This window comes from Rhinichthys klamathensis, unplaced genomic scaffold, assembly GCF_029890125.1.
Source record: "Rhinichthys klamathensis goyatoka isolate OS25496 unplaced genomic scaffold, OSU_Roscu_1.1 h1tg000117l_1, whole genome shotgun sequence".
Taxonomy (NCBI): domain Eukaryota; kingdom Metazoa; phylum Chordata; class Actinopteri; order Cypriniformes; family Leuciscidae; genus Rhinichthys; species Rhinichthys klamathensis.
Window position 1 is genome coordinate 178,767 of NW_026606654.1, and position 24,139 is coordinate 202,905.

The 24,139-nt window shown below is 36.5% G+C and overlaps 1 protein-coding gene across 1 annotated transcript; it reads left to right on the forward strand.

Annotated features, from left to right (window-relative positions):
- The first annotated feature begins 92 nt into the window (after window positions 1-92).
- Window positions 93-23,541, forward strand: hspa4l (heat shock protein 4 like). The gene is made up of 19 exons (XM_056255054.1): window positions 93-445; window positions 2,973-3,030; window positions 3,146-3,286; window positions 5,070-5,192; window positions 5,282-5,381; window positions 8,078-8,211; window positions 8,308-8,552; window positions 8,877-8,953; window positions 9,052-9,203; window positions 10,967-11,073; window positions 11,535-11,668; window positions 13,848-14,044; window positions 15,681-15,758; window positions 17,535-17,669; window positions 19,673-19,798; window positions 20,015-20,122; window positions 20,337-20,456; window positions 22,211-22,372; window positions 22,608-23,541. Exons 1-19 carry the CDS (start codon window positions 339-341, stop codon window positions 22,782-22,784), a joined length of 2,481 nt encoding a protein of 826 aa, XP_056111029.1. The 5' UTR covers window positions 93-338; the 3' UTR covers window positions 22,785-23,541.
- The last annotated feature ends 598 nt before the right edge of the window (window positions 23,542-24,139 follow it).

Below are 24,139 nucleotides of genomic sequence, written 5' to 3' on the forward strand. Positions count from 1 at the left end.
GATGCTGCACCAATCGAACGGATGGCTGGAGTCCAGTAGCCAATCAGAACCGCCGGTGGGCGGGGCTTAACTGAATTCCAGGCTCTTGACAAATGCGCAGGTTTACCCATATTGCCGGTTGACAATATCAGTGGAGGCTGCAAGAATGCAGTAGAAGCGTTCTCTGCTATAGGATTAGAGAGGAAGAATTATCTATAAAAAGCCTGACTTACATAATAGCGCATAATTCTTCTAGCGCACTCAGACACATACTGTAGAATAGGGGTGTTGTGTTCTCACCCAGCTGCACTGTTAAAACTGGACCGGAGGTGTTGAGAATAAAGAAATAAGGACTGAACATGTCTGTGGTGGGAATTGATGTGGGTTTCCAGAACTGTTACATCGCTGTTGCCAGGAGCGGCGGTATTGAAACCATTGCAAATGAATACAGTGACAGATGCACTCCGTAAGTATAGCATTGCCATCTCTGTAAAATGATGCTGTGTTGTTACGCAACGTTTGCTGTTGCCTAGCTGGCAATGTTCCCGATCCAGTGTATGTTGCTCCTGCGACTGGCAGTTTTGTCCGAAGGATGCTAAACCTCCATTTTGCATGAAATTCCCAATCAGTTTGACCTCCGCATGAGTCTTATCAGTGATTGCTACGCCCTTAATTATGCCTGAGAGCAGTGCTAAAGTACGCTGTTTTTTGCTTTTATTTATCCAGTTAGTTTATCACAAGGCTTATTGTCGTTATTTGATATTGTGAATAAGACACGCACGGCGTGCAATTTCCACATGCCACACACATTCAGTCGCTAGTGAAATGAATTAGAGTAACTGTTTTGTGGCTTTTCACACACGAATTCTACCTGCATGTCGTGCACGAGCACTCACGTGAACGGTATAATCTGACACCTCACCCTGCATGGGGTGAATCCACGAGACTGTGACCGAGGCTGTTCTGTCTGTCGACACTCTCGTTTGGGTGCGGCAGCAAATACAATCAAAATAAAAACTCAATATTTTGAGTTGTATTTTCATACACGGGCTTTTGGGCAAATGAAGGACATCAATCAAACTGAGGGGTTATAGGAGGTCACTGCAGTGCGCTTACTCAAAAAGAATGATCCTAGCAAACACAGAACGTTCCCCTAACGTTTCCATATGGTTCCCATTTGGTTATTTTCTGGAACTAAATAAGAACGTTCTAGAAACGTTCTCTTTAGGTTCTTATTTATGGGTCATTGATGAATAAAGTGTTTTCAAAACTGATGTAATGCAGTTTTTTTGAGGCATGAAAAATGTGATTAAACAAGTTTCATTTGTTAAATAACATTTCAAAGCGTTTCATTATTATTAAGGTTTTTTTACCGGTTTTTTTTTTGTGTATGTCAGGCGGTACAACCAAATAGTTTATGTATATACTGCAGTTGTACCACATGACATGGAAAGTGTACCAACCTGCCCATACTAGAAATCAGCATTTTTTAATACCAGTATTTGAAAGAGATTCACTAACCTTTTCACTGAGCCACAATGATCAGTTGGGCTCCTCTGGATGAAGCATTAATTCATACCTTGTCAATTCATAATAAAATAGCCATGTTTGCAGTTGTGCCACCCTGACATAATAACGCATACCACAACTGTACATGCCAATCAGTTTTTAACATTTGCACTAAAAAATATATCGGAGATGAGGATGTTCATTACACATATGCAGCTTTCATTTGATTTTAAAGTTATGACATAATTTGATCTCAAAAACCATCTGCCTTAACACCATAACTCAATACCTCATGTAGGTTAATATATATTGACGTTAAGAAAAACGGAAATATTATAAAGAAACATTGCTACTATATCCTGACAGAAGGAAAATGTATGAAGTTTTACAGCTGTGCTCCTGATTTTTGTCAACAAAATCAGAGATTTACAGCAACAAAACTCAGGCAGCATCAATGTTATTTTTCATTCTTAAAGGGATAGTTTGTATATAAATGTCATTAATTTACTTACCCTCATGTCATTCCATGTCTTTTTTCAAAGGAACACAGATTGTCGGTAACAAAATGGTTTTGATAACCATTGACTTCCGAACAAAAATATTTCTTAAAATATATTTTATGTTCCACAGAAGAACGAAAGTCATACAGTTTTGTATAGACATGATGGCGACTTAATGGAAATGTAAACATTTTTGTGGGGTGAAATATCCCTTTAATGTCATCTTTACATATTTTACCTTTAGTTCATCAAGGTCACAATTGTTAAAAAAAATAGTTTGGGATTTTTAGAAAATTTCCCTCATATTACATAGGTCATATTAGTAGTTATAAACAACTGCCTACTGACTTTTATACATGTGTGATGTTTTTTGTCACACATCCTGTAAGTGTAATTTCATTCATTCTTTTAGTTCACTAACATTTTACACATCATTGTATCTGACATTGACTTGTATCAATTGATAGCATGTAAAACACACATTTTGCAAAAAAAATAATACAAAAATAAATAAAATCATTTTTAAAGAAGCAGGTTGCACCCAAATTTGTTGAATTAAACCCAAACATAGTTTTGATGTTGACCAGATTATTAATCTAATTAATCCAACTCGTTTATACACACTGTTTGTTTGTTTTCTTTAGTTTGTAACTTGTTTAATTCCACTAATAAGTTCCACTATCATAATTATAGTGGCTATGCAATGCAGAAGTCACCTACTGAGAGTTTATTTTGAGGACCTCCAGCTGCTAGCAGTCTTGATATACCTTGACATGCCTTTTGAAATCTCAAAAGCTTATTTCACACCAGAACATAGTGTGCGACTCAGAAAAGGCTTGTGATAAACATAGTCAAGACGCTGTCCAAGGTGCTGATCCACACCCTACTCATCCAGGTTCTATTATGCGTCAGTTTGGAAATAAAATATGGAGGGTGTTACAAAAATGCATGATATATTTATAAACATGTCATCTTTCCCAACAGAGCATGCATTTCTTTGGCCTCTAAAAACCGGACCATTGGAAATGCTGCTAAAAGTCAGGTATGGAATGCTGGTCATTTCATGGTTTCTACTTTATTAAACATTTGAAATATTTGCTAATTGTAAAAGTACTCAGATAAAGTGTGCTATTAACCAATAAACTTGCCCTCTTCAGATCATAACAAACTTTAAGAACACGGTTCACGGCTTTAAGAAGTTTCACGGTCGAGCGTTCGATGACCCATTTGTTCAAGGGGAAAAATCCAAGTTGCCTTACAGCCTTCACAAACTGGACAATGGCAACGCTGGAATAAAGGTAAAATACTGTAACTGTGTTCTCCCATCCTTCTCAAACACTTTATTATGCTATTGTAGACCACCGTCTCAAAAAGCTAGGCTGTTAAGCTAAGCTAGACTAAAGCAAAAAATTCATAGACAAAACTGTCTATGTTGTTGTGTGTATTTTTTTGATTTTAGATGATTTTTTTTCAAGAAAACAATGTTCCAAAAGGTATGGAAGCTTGTTTCCGCCACAGAATGAAAAATAAAAAACGTAATTGCGACTTTTTATCTCACAATTCTGACTTTTTTTCTCAGAATTGTGAGATATAAAGTCAGAATTGATTGATATAAAGTCGCAATTGCGTGTTATAAAGTCAGAATTGCGAGTTATAAAGTCAGAATTGGTTGATATAAAGTCGCAATTGCGTGTTGTACAGTCAGAATTGCGAGAAATAAAGTCGCATTTGCATGTTATAAAGTCAGAATTGCGAGATATAAAGGCAGAATTGCGAGATATAAAGTCAGAATTGGTTGATATAAAGTCGCAATTGCGTTTTATAAAGTAGCAATTGCGTGTTATAAAGTCAGAAATGTGAGATATAAACTATTCTGAGAGGAAAAAAGTTAGTCTTTTATTTTCCCTTAGAATTGGCCTGATAACTCGCAATTGCGAGTTTATATCTCACAATTCTGAGAAAAGATGTCAGAATTGCGAGATATAAACTCGCAATTATGTGTTATAACGTCAGAATTGAGAGATGTAAACTCGCAATTGTGAGAAAAAAAGTCAGAATTGTGAGATAAAAAGTAAAAATTCTGTCTTTTTATCTCGCAATTGCGACTTTATTTCTCACAATTCTGACTTCATATCTCGCAATTGTGAGATAAAAAGTCGCAATTATTGTTATTTTTTTTAAAATTCAGTGGCGGAAACAAGCTTCCATAAAAAGGGGCTATATATAGAATTCAAAAACCCTTGTTTTTAGTGACACCGGTGGACATTAAGTGAACTGCTGCCAGCAACTTATTGCTTGTGCTCGCACTCGTGCTCACGTAACGTACAAGACTAAATGTGAATCAATCCCCTATGTACCCAAAGTTCTTTTTCGTTTAGTTGGAAATAGCTTTGCAGCGATATACAGTTAACGAACATCCCGACGCCAGCCATGCTGCTGAGAGTGACGTTTAGATGAATATGTAAATATGTGCTGTGCGCTTTCCTCTATTACAAAATAAACACCACAAAATGACAGCTCAGAGAAAACAGTAGTTAAGAAAGCATCTGATCATAGAGATGTGGATATGTTTGCACCAGCTCTGCGATTCACTGGCATCATGTCGACAGATGAGATCATTAAAATTACACTGTTATGATAGTTTGATTATAAAGTATGTTTGAGACTATAGACTATATAGATCTGACTATGTGAATATAGTTTGAATTGATACATTGACATTACAGTACAGAATGGCTCTTTTGGTATTTTCCTGAACATTGTATAAGCACTCATCATTTCATGTGTCAATGAACGGCAGAGAGGCTCTTGGGGAGAGTGTGTAAACATCACATTCTTTTGATTTTCCCGCCAAAAACGACCCGAGTACTTCACATAAATATCAGTCTACACTACAGGCTTTCATAGATAACCTAGTAGGTTGGGGAAGGTCTCGTTTTTATGATTCATTACAAGCTGTTAACACATTGGCATTAAAAAAAAACAATTAATACATAGAAATTCGTATATATAGCCCCTTTAAAAAGCAATTTCTAGAATGTTAAATATGCTAGAGATTACATGCATTTGCCCATGTCACAGGTACGTTATCTGAATGAGGACAAGGTGTTTACCATTGAGCAGATGACATCCATGTTGCTCACCAAGCTGAAGGAAACTTCTGAGCATGCCTTGAAGAAGCCTGTGGTGGACTGTGTGATATCTGTGAGTGCTTCTGAATCATTGAACCTAGCATATCGCAGTAGTGATTTGTCATGCTTGTCATCTCTTTGACATGTTTGGGGTCTCTCCAGGTCCCCAGCTTCTTCACGGATGTAGAAAGGAGATCCCTGATGGATGCAACTCAGATTGCTGGGCTGAACTGCTTGAGGCTGATTAATGACACAACAGCAGGTCTGTAAAATTAAGCTAAAATGTTTTTTTTAGTGTTGGTTATCTAACTAACTACACTGAAAAATAAAATAGTAACCTAACAATGGTAACATCTAAATAGTTTTATTCAAGTCAAAAATATTATTTAACATGATCACTGAGTCAACCTAAATACATTGATTTATACCAACAAAACATATTTTTAATGCATTAAATAAGGTACAAATAGCACTTAAAGGGAACAATTGCAAGTTAGCAGTGTACAGTGTAAACATTTTCTAAACTCCTTGTGAGTTCTGTGTTAAATGAATGTGTGAGTTCTAAGTGAACCAGGGCTAAATGTATTATTTTCTCTTTTGGACCGGACCAAAAGAACCAAGGGAACCGACCGACAAGTGTGAACACCCTAAAACAGGCTGCATGACTATTATGTAGATTTACTGTAAGGGTAGACTGGCATACTGTACATGCGTAAGGGACTTCAGCATTTCTATAGGAGTAATAAAAATGACATATTTTTCTCTCTTTCTCACTATTACTCTCACGACAATGATTAAACCCTCCTAAGGTTGCAGATCCCCTGCTCTTGCTGAATGTGTGAGGGTGTTGTGGAAGCATATTTAATGTGGGATGATTGACAAGTACATGATTCATGATTACTGTTTCCTTCCCTTGTGTAATGATGTTTCCTTAGTCATTTATTTTCAACATCTTGGACAGAGTAAGTGTTTGCAGTATTAATGATGCTGGCCACTGCTCCTGTTGGGCAACTAAACAGTTGTGTTTGTTATGCACAAGTGCTTTGATTGACTGTGGAGAACTTCTCCTTCATAGCAAGGTTTTATCTACAAACAAAATAAGTCAAGAACATTAGATTTGCCAACATAAATCGTAACTCAGACACCAATGACAATTAAGTAAGCAAGGCATAATGTACAGTCAGCAGGTTATTATCAAAAAATTACAAATTAAGAATATAAGTTGTTCTAATTTGTTCTAATTCGTTACTTATTTTAGTTAAATTGTGGCCACGTTGTACTAACTTGTTCCCTTATATTAGTTAAATCATGGCAGTGTTATACTAATTCATTCCCTTGTTTTAATTTAGATAAACCGTGGCCACGTTGTACTTGTTCCCTCATTTTAATTTAGTTCAATTGTGACTATGTTATACTAATTCTTTCCCTTGTTGTAGTCAAATTGTGGCCACATTGCACTAATTTGTTACCTCATTTTAATTTAGTTAAAGGTGCAGTACAAAATTTTTGAGAAAAGCTGTTGAAAGTGGATCGGACCGAGCAGCACAACACACTTGTAGCCAATCAGCAGTAGGGGGCGTGTCTTCTCATGATGGGGGAGGAGAGAGAGTGAGATTTGAAGAAAGACTAAAAAGAGAGATTATTATTAGACATTAAAAAAGAGAAAAGCTCAGAGGAATATCACTGGGAAAAGAAGGGTTATGATCAGGCAAGAGCTTTAGGACTCGCGTTATTATTAGAAAAGCTTTTGAGCGCTGGAGAGACCTAAGCGGGAAGAGAGAAGAAAAACGGATGAAGAGGTTGCGTTGTTTCTGCTCAATATGTGAGTTACATTGGTTTTGCTTTTTCACAGAACCAAGATATGCTGTTGTTGTAATGTTAGCCCCAGTAACAGCACAGTTTTGAGTGTCATTGTTTGTCTGGAGCTGCTGGCGACTAACTCTTGCTTGTATTTACTCTTATGTGCTGTATGTTAATTTTTTGTTCTTCAGCTGTGATAAAGAGACATCCCCTCTTGCATTGCGTGTTTGTGCATTTTAGGGGCAGGGCAATGAAAGGATGGGTGTGTTTGTTTGTTTGTTTGTTTGTTTGAGTTGATTTCATATATCAACAGTGTTTCTCAGAAATCGCTTACTGCACCTTTAAATCATGTCTATAGTACATAATTACATTAGGTATAGGGGTTGCACTTTATTTTACAGTACGTGCACTTACATGTACTTACATTGTACTTACCTAAGAAAGTACTGGTAATATAAGATAACTACATTGGTTAAGGTTAGGTTTAGGGGAGCTAGTACCTAGTAAATACCCAGTTATTGCAATTACTTTAATAAGTACATAGAATGTACATGAGGAACAGGACTGTAAAATAACGTGCTACCGGTATAGATAAGGAAGAATTAGTAAGTTGTGATAGCAGATTCTTAATTTGTGGCCATGATAGCCTATCTAATGTCATCTAACTATGTAATATCCCACTTTATACACTGCTCTTCACCAAATAAATGATATGAGAGACGCATGAAACTCGGACAGCTTAGTAGTACATCCAATATACAGTTTAAACCTCATTATACTGAATGCCCACAGAATGCTACAATTGACCAATCATAATGAAATATTTCTTGGCTTAACCTACATGTCTTGTGTCTGTATGGCATTTGGATGGACGCACATTATACTACATACAGTCTCTTTGCTTAAAAATAGCCAGAAAAACTTAGTCACTACTGTGTGCTAATATTACTTTTAAAAAAAACACTATTATGTGTGAAATTATTAATTTGGATTCCATGTATATTAATGGTAAAATAGATCATATATTAGACAGAATAGTTGGTTATAATGTTAATTGGATGTTTGGATGAACCACATTTAGAGGAATTATTCTCACCTCTGTCTAGTTTTACAGTCCACAAGACCTTTTCACAAATTGTCATTTGATTCTTGTTGCAGTGGCCTTGGCTTACGGCATCTATAAACAGGACTTGCCAAACCCAGAGGAGAAACCCCGTAATGTTGTGTTTGTTGACATTGGGCACTCATCTTATCAAGTCTCCATCACTTCCTTTAACAAGGGGAAATTGAAGGTCTATGTTTTTCAGATCATTTATGCTTACTTCAAAATATTATGTTTAATCCTTCACAAAGCCTCAAAGATATTATCAAACCCTTTTTTGTTTCAGGTGTTGGCCACAGCATTTGACCCATGTTTGGGCGGACGCAACTTTGATGAAATACTTGTGGAGTATTTCTGTGAAGACTTCAAAAACCGATTCAAACTAAATGTTAAAGACAACCCAAGAGCCCTTCTAAGGCTCTACCAGGAGTGTGAGAAACTGAAGAAACTCATGAGTGCAAACTCTTCTGATCTCCCTCTCAACATTGAGTGCTTCATGAATGACATCGATGTCCATGGGAAAATGAACAGGTGATTCCAAAAGTACACTAAATATATCATCATTTATTATTATTATTATGGTCCCACTTTATATCAGGTTTTTTTAACTACTATGTATTTACGTCCAAATAATGTATTTGTTTGGAACAATGTACTTTCATATTGCATTGCAAAACACTTTTGCTGCTAGTAAATAACATAGTTGCTATTGACTGTTGTAAGTAGATGCAAAGTGTTGTAAAATGAAATATATGCAAATGAAGCATCTCAGGCTTAATGCAAAATAGTAATTGTTCTTTTGGAGTTTGATTGATGGTTTTTGGTGCAAAAACATGTTATTGTGATTGGACACAGGGCTCAGTTTGAAGAGATGTGCACTCAGCTCTTGATGAGAGTGGAGGCGCCATTGAAATCAGTCATGGAACAATCAAGTAAGCAGCAGCAGACGCCCCAGTTCACCAAAGAATCAATCGCCACAGATGTGTCATTTAAATCCATTCCTAATATGTATGTATTTGTTCTGGTACAGAGCTCAGCAGAGACGATATCTATGCCATTGAGGTGGTGGGAGGAGCTACCAGAACCCCAGCCATAAAGGAGAGAATCTCAAAGTTCTTCTGTAAAGACATCAGCACCACACTGAACGCAGACGAGGCTGTAGCACGCGGATGTGCATTACAGGTAAAAACACCTCTCTGTTGTGTGCCATGATTCTTAAAGCCATAAAAGGTTACAAAATTAGGTGATGATCATAATCTGAACAAATCTGGGTTTCACTTTATTTTGATGGTCCCTTTAACCCATTCTGTTGACTAAGGCCCCATCCACACTACTGCGTTTTAGTTTAGAAACGGATAATTAAAACGAATACGATCTCCGTCCACACCAGCGTTTTAGCTGCGTATTAGAATTGATCTCCGTCCACATTAAAATGACTGAAAACGCGGATCACGTGACCATTCACCAACACTGGGCATGCGCGTGCTGGTGTAAACACAACTTCATTGATAAAATTATCCCACCATGCTCTGGGTTAACCCCAAACCGACGCTCCATGTACGGTCAACGCCGCCGCTGCACACGGGAATTGTCACAGATCGCTCGAATAATAGCTTGACTCCGGCGCATGTAGGCAGTTATAGCGTTGTAAAATGCAGGATTTACTTGTACAACAGCTGCTAGCAAAGATATACGCCATGACTGATGACACCCAATCATAGAGCCGAGCGTGAGCCTCTACTACGTCAGCGTTTCTAAAGTCCTCCGTTTTGACCCGTCTACACTAAAACGCCCTCCGGAGATTCAAAACGAAAAACGGATCGGCAGCGTTTCTAAACTTCTCCGTTTTTGCCGTTTTAGTGTGGACGGGAGGTGCAAACGTAGCAAAAGGTCTCCGTTTTTTAACGAAAACGCAGTAGTGTGGACGGGGCAGAAGTATGTTGCACCTACATGTCTACTAACTCTCATTAGAGTGTTAGTAGAGTATTGGTAGACTGGTAGGGTTAGGGTTAGAATAAGTTGCAAATGTACTTGCAAAGTAACTTATAGTCTGTAGAATGTCTGTTGGGGAGCATCACAATAAAGAGTTAGCAGATATTAAAGGTAGGGTATGGGAAAATACACAACTCAAAAGGTCCTACCTTCTTTCCTCCAACGCTGGCCCTGACTCCACTCATTCGAAGAACATGGACGCACAATCATGCACTTACTCTCTCTCTCTCTGTACCGGGGCGACTTGCGCTTACTGTGACTGGGTCACGAGCTTGAGGGGTGGGGGGTGGGAGGTGGGGGAGGGGGGTATGGTACGACCGTTTGATTGACGCATTTTCTGTCAAATGATTCTAGGTGGTCTTGGAAATGATTGGTTAGAGTTTTTCGAGTCCTGCCCGTTCCACAGATGATTAAATGGCTTAATTTTCATTTCAGTGCTTCTAACTCAATGGCTGTTAGTGGGTTAGGAATAGGATTTCAAGTGATTTTGAAAAAATGGTCAAAAAAGAAAATCACATACCCCACCTTTAAGCAGACAGTCTAGTAATACTCTAATGAGAGTTAGTTGACATGTAGTTGCAAAGTTACTTATAATCAACAAAATGTTCAAAAGGGAAATAAAGTGTTACCCAGATCTGTCGATAGCACTTAAAATGGCCTTGATAACAGGCATGTCAGCACAGACACAGAAAATGTGTGAGCAGTGTGAGGCTGTGATACAGAACAGTTGAATAGTACTTGTGCCAGTTCCCTGGGGAGTCTGTGGATTCTGTGGGAGAGGTGTAGAAACCAGATGAAATCTGTGTGATGCATGCATGGATTACCATGCAACGCTGTCTCTGATTCCTTACACTAATACCCTATTTAGACAGCTTATGTAACTGCATTTGCTTGTATATTATACATAAATGTTTATTTTGTGTGTGTGTGTGTGTGTGTGTGTGTGTGGTAAGTGTGCAATCCTGTCTCCAGCCTTCAAAGTCCGAGAGTTCTCCATCACAGACGCTGTTCCCTTCCCGATTACTCTTCGCTGGAAGTCTCAGACAGATGAAAGTGTTGGGTAAGAGCCTTCTCTGTTTGAATCAAGTGCACATATCTGAATTAAGTACATTGTGTCCTAGTTATTCTGTTTAACATGTCATTATTTATTTGTAATGCTCACAATCAATGCAATGCAAGCATCACTATTGCTTTTGCACATATGAACAAACCACAATCCCAAAGAATTAAACATCAACATATAACTGGTTCCAATGAATGAGACCTCAAGTCATGCGGCTTATTGTGGAGAGGCGTGATATTACATTTCTTGGCAATCACACTTCCATTTGCACCTGGTGTGCCATAAAAAGACCTACATGGCAGAAGGGACCCAAGCCATCTATAATACAGACCAGCGAGCACAAGCTAACCACCCATATCATCCTAGCAAATGCATAGTAATGTGCTAAAAATCACTGTAGCAGCAACATGCAATAGCGACCTCGACCTGTTTTCTAACTGTTGTTTTTCCGTCTTCAGGGAATGTGAGGTGTACAATAAAAACCATGCAGCACCTTTCTCCAAGGTCATCACCTTTCACAAGAAGGAACCTTTTGACCTGGAAGCATTCTATAGTTCTCCACATGAGCTGCCCTATCCCGATAGCAGAATAGGTGTGTATTACTGTGTGTCCTCAGTATCATGCTGATTACATTCTGTAATGGAATTCTTAAACCAGACTTTACTTAAACATCTATAGCAATCAGTATGAAATGATTCACTTTGAGTTTTAGTCAGATTTCTCTAGCCTAATTTACGACCAAAATGAGACCAATCACTGGTGTGAAGCCCAGGGGACCCTTAAATAGTCGTCCATGTCCTCATTTGATTAAGAATGCCCTCAGCATTGTGATTCATTGTGTCCGAGCACCTGTTAAATCTTCAACACATTAACTGAAGTGGGTTAGGGTCACAGATGTGTCAAAATACACCTACATGGAGGTAATTAGGACTGAGACATGACGTCCCGTCCCTTAAGCTCTAACTCCCATCACATCATATTCACTGTGAACTCTCTCAGTACTGAGTGTATGTCTATTGAGTGTGTGTGGGCCTGATGCACTTCCCACATGGCAGGGTCAGAAAATAACTTTTATTTGCCCGCTGGGATTGATTTCCATGTGCTGACGTACGCTAATACGATATGGTTTTGTATTTGTTTAGCATTTTATTGTATTTAAAGTTTTTTTGTTATTAGAAAAAAAGTATTAAACATGTTAGGAGGACAATACTTATGATTCAATACCGTGATAATACTGTAAAACGTGAATAAATGTGAAAATTTGATGACGTCACATGCCTAGTATTTACACAAACTGTTTAATGCTGCTCAAAGGTGGCATAGAGATATTTACACAACAATAATTGCATGATGTAAATAGCCTACATGAAGTATATAAATTATCAAATAAAATAAATTACTGGGTAGGGCTGCAATACTATGACAAAAGTCATTATTGTCGATTATTGATATTGTAAAAATCATTAATAGTGCAATTAATAGAATACATAGAAATGTTTTGTGTTTGGGGAAACGCCATGTCATATTCTGGCTACACAGACAAAACAAGAACAATTTATTAATTAGTTTATTGCTTTTTACACATTAGAAAATCATGATTTCACATGGGTTATTTGGTAACACTTTACAATTTATTTGTCAACATTAATTAACTACATTACATAACATAGCTAACAATGAACAACCTTTCTACAGCATTTATTAAATAATCATAGCTAATGTTAATCTCAACATTTACTAATAGATTTAATCAAAAGTTGTATCTGTTAACATTAATTAATGCACTGTGAACTAACATGAAAATAAATATTTTCATTAACTAACTTTAACAAAGGCTAATAAATGCTTTAAAAATACATTGTTCATTGTTAGTGTCACGGATAGTCAAAGAAGAGGAAGATGAGCGAAGCAGTAACTTTAGTAACTTTAATTAGCAATAGTGTGCATGATACACAAATAACACCAGACAAAGAGGATACACAGGATAACAAACTAAAGTACAGACAGGTGTGTGTGAATTAATGATAATGGAAAAAACCAAGGAAACTGATAATAAACGGGAACATAGAAACGAGGAAACAGGAACCAAAGATAAACATACTAAAAGTCCTTGAAAACAAAACGAAAACACATCAAACAATGACAGTCAATGCATTAACTAATGTAGACCTTATTGTAAAGTGTTATTGGTTATTTTAGTTATTCAAACTAGGGATAAATTATATACAGAAAGTGAGCAAAGAATTTATAACGTTCCCTTTCACTGAAGCTGTCCATGACGTCAGTCTAGCGAGAGTTTTGCACTCTTGCAAAAACAACCGTAATAATCACTGAAGCTCTCAATGCTGCAAAATGAATCTCTTACTTGCATCATATCTGTGTTTGTTTATTTTGAGAGTCATATTCAGGCATATTCAACGGTGACTAATCTAAACGCCTCTGATTGCTCATTGCATTCATAAGCTCAACAAATAAGTGTGTGATTGGTTCAAATACTCAACCCTGCAAAAAACATGTAAAAAGAAATCTGATGCAATGTGAGCACATATAAATGTAATTCCTCAATCAACACTTTTCATTCATTTTCATATTTTACTGTGACAGCCGTAATAGATTTAGTTTAATTATGCATTTTTTGCCCCCTAATTTTGAATTTAGAGGCGCATATTTTTCATTTCAGTTACTTTTTTTTGCCCCAAGGCACCATTCGTTTCTGACCCTATCATTGTCTAATTCTAGTTCTGCTTACCATGTTGTTCTGTTGTGGTCAGGCCGCTTTACCGTCCAGAATGTTGTGCCGCAACCTGATGGGGACAGTTCAAAGGTCAAGGTGAAAGTGCGTGTGAATGTGCACGGCATCTTCAGCGTGTCCAGTGCCTCTCTGATCGAGAAGCAGAAAGGAGAGGCAGAGGATGTGCACATGGACACAGAGCCGACTGTACAGAACGAGGGCAGGCCGGAGGAACAGGTAGGAGACACTGACCGGCAAAACAGCATTCAGTCTTTGGGTAAATTCATGTAAAAACAATAGAGGGAAAGCATTAACGTCACTTTCCCGCCGGAACACGCCCCCCTCGGCCGGACTGAGTGGCAAAGCAGCTGCTGCGTGACTGGAGTTAATAGGGGAAACTGCGAAAACGCGAGTAAAACAAACTAAAGTTGGACTCGATATAGTGTTCCTTACAACTTATCAAAGATCCAGTGATCCATGGATATTGACATGCAGCCAGGAATCGTGTTTTCTGACATTTAGATGTGGCTGAAAATTTGCCTGTAAACGTTTTATATAAATACAATATAGATAGGTCTAAATACGAGTGATCGCTTACATTAATGTTATACTGTATATCATCATATCGTCCAGCCCTAAAACTTGTATAGTTTTTTGTCAGTGTTTATTTAAAAACATCCAATTATGCAGAATATAGTCTGTTCTGTAGCTTTTTGCAGTCTGTAAAAATATACAGTACCTCAGATTTCTGGTCAAATCTAGTTGTACAGTCAATCGCAACGCTCTTTCCCGTTTTAGATGTGTTTTGTGTGTTTTTCACGGCATTCACGCTGAAAACAAATGCTGCCGCTCAGTCTTTTTGCCACTTGTGGGCGTGACCGCATTCACTCCGGCCGACGGTGACGTCATGCGCATACCCTCTATACTAGTTTTGTGGCCATTCGACTGAAATATCTAAATGCTAATTCTGTCATCTTCATGTTGTTCCAATCCAGTTTGACTTTCTTTCTTCGGAGGAAAACGATTATATACACACAGGCACAACATAAGCATTCTTTTTGCTCTTTGTCACCAATTTGCACTCAGCACTGGAAATGACACCTCTGTCCTGGAGGAGGAGGATTGTCGTTGTTGTGTTGGGTATTACTTTATTTAGCTTACCATCGTTCTGACATCCTATCAACGGCTGTAATTTGGCACAACGTATTTTTAAACTAGGCCAAAAGTTGGCAGGTGCATAATTATGACCTCATTCAATCAATCAGTACATATACTATGCACGGTACTTATATTTGTAGTATCACGTATTTTGAGCAAAAGTCTTTTTTACATGATGAGAAATGTAAAATTAGTGTGTCCAAAAGTTTGATTGTGTATGTATTTATAAAAAATCTAATACGCTACCATTGTTTGGGGTCGGTAAGATTATTTTATGTTTTTGAAAGAAGTCTATTATGCTCAACAAGGATGCATTTTTAAAAAATCCAAAATACAGTAAAAACAGTAATATTGTAAAACATTCTTACAATTTTAAATAGTGTTTTAAATGAAGTACATACTTTAATTTTTCTTATTTATATATATTTTAAATTGTACTTTATTCCTGTGATGGCAACGCTAAATTTTCAGCATCAAGAGCCAAAAGAAAAATATTTTGAAGTAGAATAGCTCAGTTCAGTTTAGGTCAGTTACTGTACATGGCTTTTCGTTTGTTTCTATGGCTCTCAGCCTCAGCTATTCAATGGTCCTCCGTTTATGAAGAATATTCAAAACAAGCAAATATTTCAGGCACTGTGAGCTTTTTTAAATGAATTTGTGGACAGTAAACTGCAGGGTCAGATCACTGATGCTGTGTTCACACGTTTGTTAATAGAATAAAATGCAGGTGGACCAGGAAGGCCAAGGAGAACAGCCGACTGAAGAGGAACGACTGAATAACTCTGGCAGCAAGGTACAATTTATCTTGAAGAATAGATTCCCGCATGTTGTTTATTGTTACTTTAATAAAGTGGTCATATCATGCATTTATATCATTTAACTTTTTCCCTGTGGTCCTCTTATCATTTTAGTTAAGATTTTAGCTTTTTTGCAACATTACTGTTATGACACTTACGTAAATGCCCTCGTTGCATTCAAAATGAGCAATAACATCTATCTATCTATCTATCTATCTATCTATCTATCTATCTATCTATCTATCTATCTATCTATCTATCTATCTATCTATCTATCTATCTATCTATCTATCTATCTATCTATCTATCTATCTATCTATCTATTCCATCCATCTATCTATCGTTCTATCTATCTATCTATCTATCTATCTATCTATCTATCTATCTATCTATCTATCTATCTATCTATCTATCTATCTATCTATCTATCTATCTATCCATCTATCTATCGTTCTATCTATCTATCGTTCTATCGTTCTACCATCTATCTATTCCATCCATCCATCCATCCATCCATCCGTCCATCCATCCATCCATCCATCCATCCATCTATCTATCTATCTATCTATCTATCTATCTATCTATCTATCTATCTATCTATCTATCTATCTATCTATCTATCTATCTATCTATCTATCTATCTATCTATCTATCTATGGATCTATCTATCTATCTATTCCATCCATCCATCATCTATCTATCTATCTATCTATCTATCTATCTATCTATCTATCTATCTATCTATCTATCTATCTATCTATCTATCTATCTATCTATCTATCTATCTATCCATCCATCCATCCATCCATCCATCCATCCATCCATCCATCCATCCATCCATCTATCTCATCCATCCATCCATCCATCCATCCATCCATCCATCCATCCATCCATCCATCCATCCATCCATCCATCCATCCATCTATCTATCTATCTATCTATCTATCTATCTATCTATCTATCTATCTATCTATCTATCTATCTATCTATCTATCTATCTATCTATCTATGGTTCTATCATCTATCTATCTATCTATCTATCTATCTATCTATCTATCTATCTATCTATCTATCTATCTATCTATCTATCTATCTATCTATCCATCCATCCATCCATCCATCCATCCATCCATCCATCCATCCATCCATCCATCCATCCATCCATCCATCCATCCATCCATCCATCCATCCATCCATCTATCTATCTATCTATCTATCTATCTATCTATCTATCTATCTATCTATCTATCTATCTATCTATCTATCTATGGTTCTATCATCTATCTATCTATCTATCTATCTATCTATCTATCTATCTATCTATCTATCTATCTATCTATCTATCTATCTATCTATCTATCTATCTATCTATCTATCTATTCCATCCATCCATCCATCCATCCATCCATCCATCCATCTATCTATGGTTCTATCTATCTATCTATCTATCTATCTATCTATCTATCTATCTATCTATCTATCTATCTATCTATCTATCTATCTATCTATCTATCTATCTATCTATCTATCTATCTATCTATCTATCTATCTATCGTTCTTCCATCCATCCATCCTCTGTATGTCTGTCTATCTGTCTGTCTGTCCGTCCGTCCAGGTAGCTTAGAAGTTGTGGTTTCTGAAAGTAATGGTAAAACAACTTGATTTCTCTGATATTGATATGACCCCGTTAAAGGCTTCCTGATAATTGTGTATTACTGTAATAAAATAAATGTTTTCGCTTATATCTTTTCAATTTTCTTATTTTCTCAAAGGATGGTGATAAACAAGATCAAGGTGCAAGCAGTAGCAAAGCCAAGTCAAAGGTGAAGAGTGTTGATCTGCCCATTTTGGCCAACACCACCCGACAGCTGGATCGGGATGTGCTCAACAACTTTGTTGAATACGAGGCAAGTGCTTTTCCATTCACTTTCAGTCTGCCTCGTTTCCCTGGAGAACATGTGGAGTGTTGAGATTAATTGAAATCATCTCAGTTCAAAGCAGTCCTCTTCAGAAGCATCCACCCTGTGCATTTTTGATTCAGAGCTCCATTTTCTGCACTTTTAGGCAGCATTCAGTTTGATTATATGTACTCATTAAATTTGTCTCTTAGTAGCTCCTGCTCATAACACCTGCCAGCAGAACTGACTGCATCTTGTACTCTGCATGTTGCTAAAATTGCTTGATTTAAATATCCACGACAGAGCTCGATTCACACCTCAGGGAAAAGATATTAGTAGATCATTACGTCAGTGAAGCGTCAGCATAGCTCTAGGCATTTGACTTATGTCCTACACTTACTGTTTCATCGTTTATCATTAAAAAACAAATACTCGATTTGTCTTTTGTGTAGTGTGTAATCTCACACTATAAAGCTCTTTAATCAAGGGTGCACTTTGGCATTACAGCTTTATGCAATTGTATTTTTGTTAGTCAACAAAAAAAGCATAAATCGACAATATTTCTTAATGCAAGTTCCTGGTTTTCAATTCATTTTGTGCACATGATTCCAAAGCAATTATTTTTTTGTCTTTGTCAATTTTATAAAAAAAAATCCACTTTGGTAGATGTTTTGGTGGTAAGACTGTTTGACAGAGAAACAGTGTAATATATTTTGATCAACTTGACAAAAGCAATTGTTAATGTAGGAAACGGCAGATGGATGAATGGATGAAATCGAGCCTCTTTTTTCTCTGAGTATTCGGTTTCAGTTGCTGAATGTAAGTGCTGAATGTTGTTTTGTGTTTACTTAAAAAAAATAGTTGACCTAAAAACAAAATTTCGTCATCATTTACTTACCATGATGTCTTTAAAATATCCCTTTAAATTTGAAAATATTACAATATTTGGCTGTACTTTTTTGTCTCCACACTGGTGGTTTCGAGTTTCAGATTCAATAATATTACAATAATATTTATTTTGTGAAAAATAAGTACACTTTAGCACACTTTTAAATATATAATATTGATTGATAATATACTTTAAAAGAGTATACTTAAGTGCGAAGTGAGTGTTTTCGGACACTTAATTGCATGTTAATTGCAATTAAATGAAAATGTATTATAGTTTAAATTTAATTGCAGTTAGTTGAACGTAAGAGTGCTTTTTTGACCCACTTACTGTAAGTAGGACTACATATATTTGTAATTACACATTATTTTGTAATGATGACATTGCAATTTAGTTCATTATAATACATTAACTTTAAATGTAATATTGAATAGCACACTACTTTAGTATGTTAGTCGAGATAGCAAAATAAGTGCACTTCTTTAAAACACAGCAAATGATAACTACAACATAATGATTTAAAAATACTTGTAGTTTGACATTATTACAAAGTTCACTTTTTAAAAGTGTACTTAAAGTGTTAGTTTCCCCAAAAATGAAAATTCTGTCAGTAATTACTCACCCTCATGTTGTTCAACCCCGTAAGACCTTCGTTCATCTTCGGAACACAAATTATGATATTTTTGATGAAATCTGAGAGCTGGCTCACTCTAGGCTGCAAGGTTATTTCATTTGCCAGCTCAGAAAAGTTAGTAAAGACATCGTTAAAATAGTCCAAGTGACTACAGGGGTTACGGGGTTGGAACAACATGAGGGAGAGTAATTACTGACACATTTTTTGGGGGGGGGAACTAACCCTTTAAGTATGTCTCTTTTAGTGCACCTAAGTTGCCTTTTATTTCATTATTATATTATCTGCAAGTAATAAAAAAAAAAGGATATACTTTGAAGATTTTAAGTACACTACAAATGCACATTCAATACAATTAAGCACACTTCTTTTTCACAAGGGTATGTTTACTGTCCCGTGTGGATAATTACAGTGTTTGAGAATCTTTGTGTGACTGAATAGGGTGAAAAGTTACAATGTTTGTAAATGTATTCATTGCATTCTGTCTTCCAGAAAAAAATGATCATACAGGACAAGCTGGAAAAGGAGAGGAATGATGCTAAAAATGGGGTGGAGGAATATGTGTACGACCTGCGAGACAAACTATGTGGCATCTATGAGAAATATGTCACCGAAAATGTGAGCACATGATCTCTGTTATCACGATCATGATCTGTTCTCAGACAACAGACTAGGGAGCTTATGTTTTATTTTCAGTATGATCTACCTCAATTCTGCAATTCAGAGAATCTCTCATCATTTTATAAATCGAACAGAACAATGCAAATACGTAGCTACCAAAACGAATCACATGTAAGACTTATTATGTATGGGTGTTGATGTTATATTTTGCAGGAAAGTAACCAGCTCACCATAATGCTTGAAGACACAGAGAACTGGCTGTATGAAGAAGGAGAGGACCAGGAGAAAGAAATCTATCAGGACAAACTGTCTGAACTCAAAGTAGGTGTTTTAACATTCAGATCATGCATGTATACTACAGTTATATACATGTTGCATTATTTCTAACCGTGGCGTTTATACATGTATTTTTCCTTTGTTCATTTTTCTTCTTGCATGATTTACCTCTTAATTCTTAAGTGTACGTCTTTTCAAAGAAAAACATGAAGTGAAAATGTTAGTTACAGCAGGTTACTGTTGTCTTTGGGTTTTGTAGAGGTTTGGTGAGCCCATTGAAGAGCGGTACAGAGAGCATGAGGGCCGACCCAGAGCGTTTGATGAGCTAGGCAAGAAAATTCAGCTTTTTATGAAGGCGGTGGACGTGTATAGACAGAAGGTAAGCTGTAATTTTTTATATTGGGTACTTCTGTTGATAGAAAATGATTTAGAAACGTTTTTGTAACTATAAAGCAGAGTTCTTGCCTGTTGTGTTTTTAGCAGCATTATAGGGTGATGTGAAACCTCCTTTTTTTTTACAGGCATTAATGGGTTTTATTTGTGATAACTCCTTTGCACAGATCTACTGGCCTAATAACTCCCGTAGCTTACATTTTTTCATCATCTACAAGCTATATAATGTACCTTGTCATGTCTCCCACTATTCTATAGGGCAGTGGTTGCCAAACTGGGGTACCCTGGGGGTACGTGAGGTGACCGAGGGGGGAGGTGAACAAAATGCTAAATTATTAAATAATATTAATTATTAATTCAATTAATTGTATCCCACCTTTAAAGGGTTAGTTCACCCAAGAATTTTCCCATAATTTACTCACCCTCAAGCCATCCTAGGTGTATATGACTTTCTTCTTTCAGCCAAACACAATCGGAGTATTATTCAAAAATACCAATACCCTGGCTCTTTCCATTGGTACCATGCATACAGCAGCTGTTACCGGAAGCCAGTGATTATAGTTTATAAAGTTATAAATATGGATATTTTTCTCACAGAAACGCATCGCTTCGCTTCAGAAGGTCTTATTAACCCCCTGTGGAGCACCTTTATGATGGATGGATGCGCTTTTTTTCGGCTTCCACCATTATAAAGCTTGGAAGAGCAAGGATATTTTTAAACATAACTCTGATTGAGTTTGGCTGAAAGAAGCAAGTCATATACACCTAGGATGGCTTGAGTGAGTAAATTATGGGATAATTCTCATTTTTGGGTGAACTTTGAACTTTTAAAACTTAACAGGCAAAATACCTCTTCAAGTGTAAAAACAGGAAAATAGTAGTGCTGTAAAAGACCTCATCTTTTGCGGTCAAAACTGATTGCATCCACACAAGCACATGACACTGGCATTGTGCTACATTACTGCTGTTCTTGACCTTTATAAAAGTGGGGTTTTAGCACTTACTAGCATGAAGAACAAATATATAGACACAAACAGTGCATAGAGATCGATTTAAGAGGAATATTACAGTAAGTGACATAAATTTCAAACAGTATTGTCAGTAATGTTCGCTCTATTTTGCAACAAAATAATAGTCGCAACAAAAGCCACAGCAGAACTGTTGTGAGTCTCCAAGCAACACACAGCGGTGTTTCATTAGTGAACGAATCTGCGGCTTTGAACGAATCGGGAGAGTCGATGATTCAATGACCCATTCATAAATACAGCCGCTTGCTTCATTACCGAATGAATGAATGTTAGTTTACTATTAGTTTACTTTATCGCTTTAATTATTATAGTAATAATTAAATTAATGGATTTTTTGGAATTTGAGATTAAACATGACACATATACATTTAATAGGGTTAGAAAAACTTTGTCTTTAAAGGTAAAAAATACACCTGGAAATCAATTTAAGGGGGCAAATATTGCAGAAGGATGTTAAATGCCTAATGCTCTCGGAAACATATTCACTTTCTAATTATTCTTTAATCTTACAGAAGATGTCTCAAGTGACTGTCTTTATATATGTTGTTTTAGTCATGTATATCATTACATAGTGATATATTTGTCAGACTAATTGTGTTTATGACTGGATCATAATCTTTTGCATTGTTCAGATTGGATCAATTATTCTTAAAAATCATTTCACATTAATTTCTTTTACATGCTGTGGACATGTGTGCTATTTGACCAACAGGACGAGCGGTACCAGCACTTGAGCGCTGAGGAGATGGCTGTTGTTGAGAAGAGTGTGAATGAAGCTTTAGGCTGGATAAATGCGAAGATGCACGCCCAGAGCAAACTCACCATTGCTCAAGACCCAGCAGTCAAAGTAGCAGAGATCATTCAGAAGATTCAGGTTTGTCAGGAAAATTGTTCAAATGCAAAATTGATAATAAAATAGTTTTGTTCTGCAGAGTATCATTTCTATTTTTTGTATTTATTATGAGACAAAATATTGCCTCAACTTATTATTGGCAGGTTGTGTCCAGTTCCCCCATAAAGAATCTTTATATTCTGGCACTGGCTGACAATAGTCTAACCTAATGCATAATTCAATTAATTGAATCTATCTGCTCTGTGTTGAATTGTAGGAGCTAGAGGAGGTTTGCAATCCTGTCGTCAACCGACCCAAACCCAAGGCCGAGGAGCCCGTAGAGGAGGGAGACAGAAACAACGGGGCCCACAACGGCCCCGCGGCGCAACAAGGCGCTGACAGCAAAGGCAATCAGCAGACGAAGCCTCCGTCTGGAGAGATGGAGGTGGACTGAGCTCTTCCACACTCAACCATCTGATTCTGCTGCCATTCTCACTTAAGCTACCATTAAACCTTTTCAACTTACACTGAACCAATAGCTGGAACCATTCTCTTTGTGTCCACCACTCAGTTGGTTGTATTTGTGCATCTGTTTGTTGAAGTCTGCTCCTCTGTTGGTTTTTTTCCTTGTACCTATTAAGGGATCGGGTCAGGCTGTCCTTTGAATGTTGCAGCTGTATTCGAAACTCAATCCGGGATTGGACATCCATGTTGGAGCATATAGAATAGAGTAGTTCAATAGCTGAAACGATGCTGCCACTCTTAACAAAAAGCTATCCCTAAAACAATGTGATACTTGCATTCTGGGAGAGCCAAAGGCATTTTTTTGAGGTGAATCATATCACACGGTAACTTGTTATGGGAACATGAATCAAAATACTGTTCAGTCAATCGTTAAGATTGAGGTAAAACAAGCAAATATGTATGCAATACATATAAATATATGGTTTATATTTGTATTTAAAATATACATTTCCAAAGGATGTGTTGTTTAGAGCCTGTAAATATTATTTTAGTAATTTGAATTTATGGGTGCTTAGATAGAGGTACACTCCTATTGTTGACATTGCAATGCTTTTAGCTCCGTAGTGTCATATGGAAGTAGAATGTACTGAGCCGGTCATTACCTTTTTTCCCAGTTTTCATGCAGTCCCATATCAAGTCTTGAGGTTTGATGATCACAAATAATAAAACATGCCTTTATGACTGAATGTGTTTGTTGCCATCTAAATTATTGTGCCAGTTTATATGAGAAATTTTAAATGTAATTCTATAGTCATAAAATCTGGACAAGAACAGGAGGGTCTGTAAGTGTTAGAAACAGGTATTGAACTTTTATTTTATTTTTTTGCAAAACATACAGGCAAAAAATGCATTGTATTAATTTAAATTTAAATAAGTTTAATTTAAATAAGTATCAAAAGATATACAAATTGTGTTCCTCATTTACAAACTTTCAGTCTTATTTAAACTGAAGTTTTTTTTAAGTGATGTTTGCTCAATTTGTATTACTCATTGGAGTAATTAATGAGTCACAAACTATTTTTTATTGGATGCACAATAACTTAACAAAAACTGGGGTTAGTGATTTGTTGAAAAGGTAATAATTAAATCATAAATATATAAAAATACATAATTTTAAAATAAAAATATAAACAAAACACAGTAAAAAGATTTAAATATATTTGTTTACCTGCATGCCATGTGACCATTTACTCGTATCAGAGAACTGGAAATGCGTTGTTAAATTATTTAAATGTTTTAACATAAAATCTTATAGGTCAAAGGGCGTTTCGACTGACAAAAAAA

Bases quoted from the DNA above. Each gene is read 5' to 3' on its own strand.
- hspa4l (XM_056255054.1), top strand. From the start codon at position 339: ATGTCTGTGGTGGGAATTGATGTGGGTTTCCAGAACTGTTACATCGCT. The intron at 8,212-8,307 runs GTCTATGTTTTT...TTTTTGTTTCAG, and splicing joins TTAACAAGGGGAAATTGAAG to GTGTTGGCCACAGCATTTGA. The intron at 9,204-10,966 runs GTAAAAACACCT...GTGTGTGGTAAG, and splicing joins CACGCGGATGTGCATTACAG to TGTGCAATCCTGTCTCCAGC.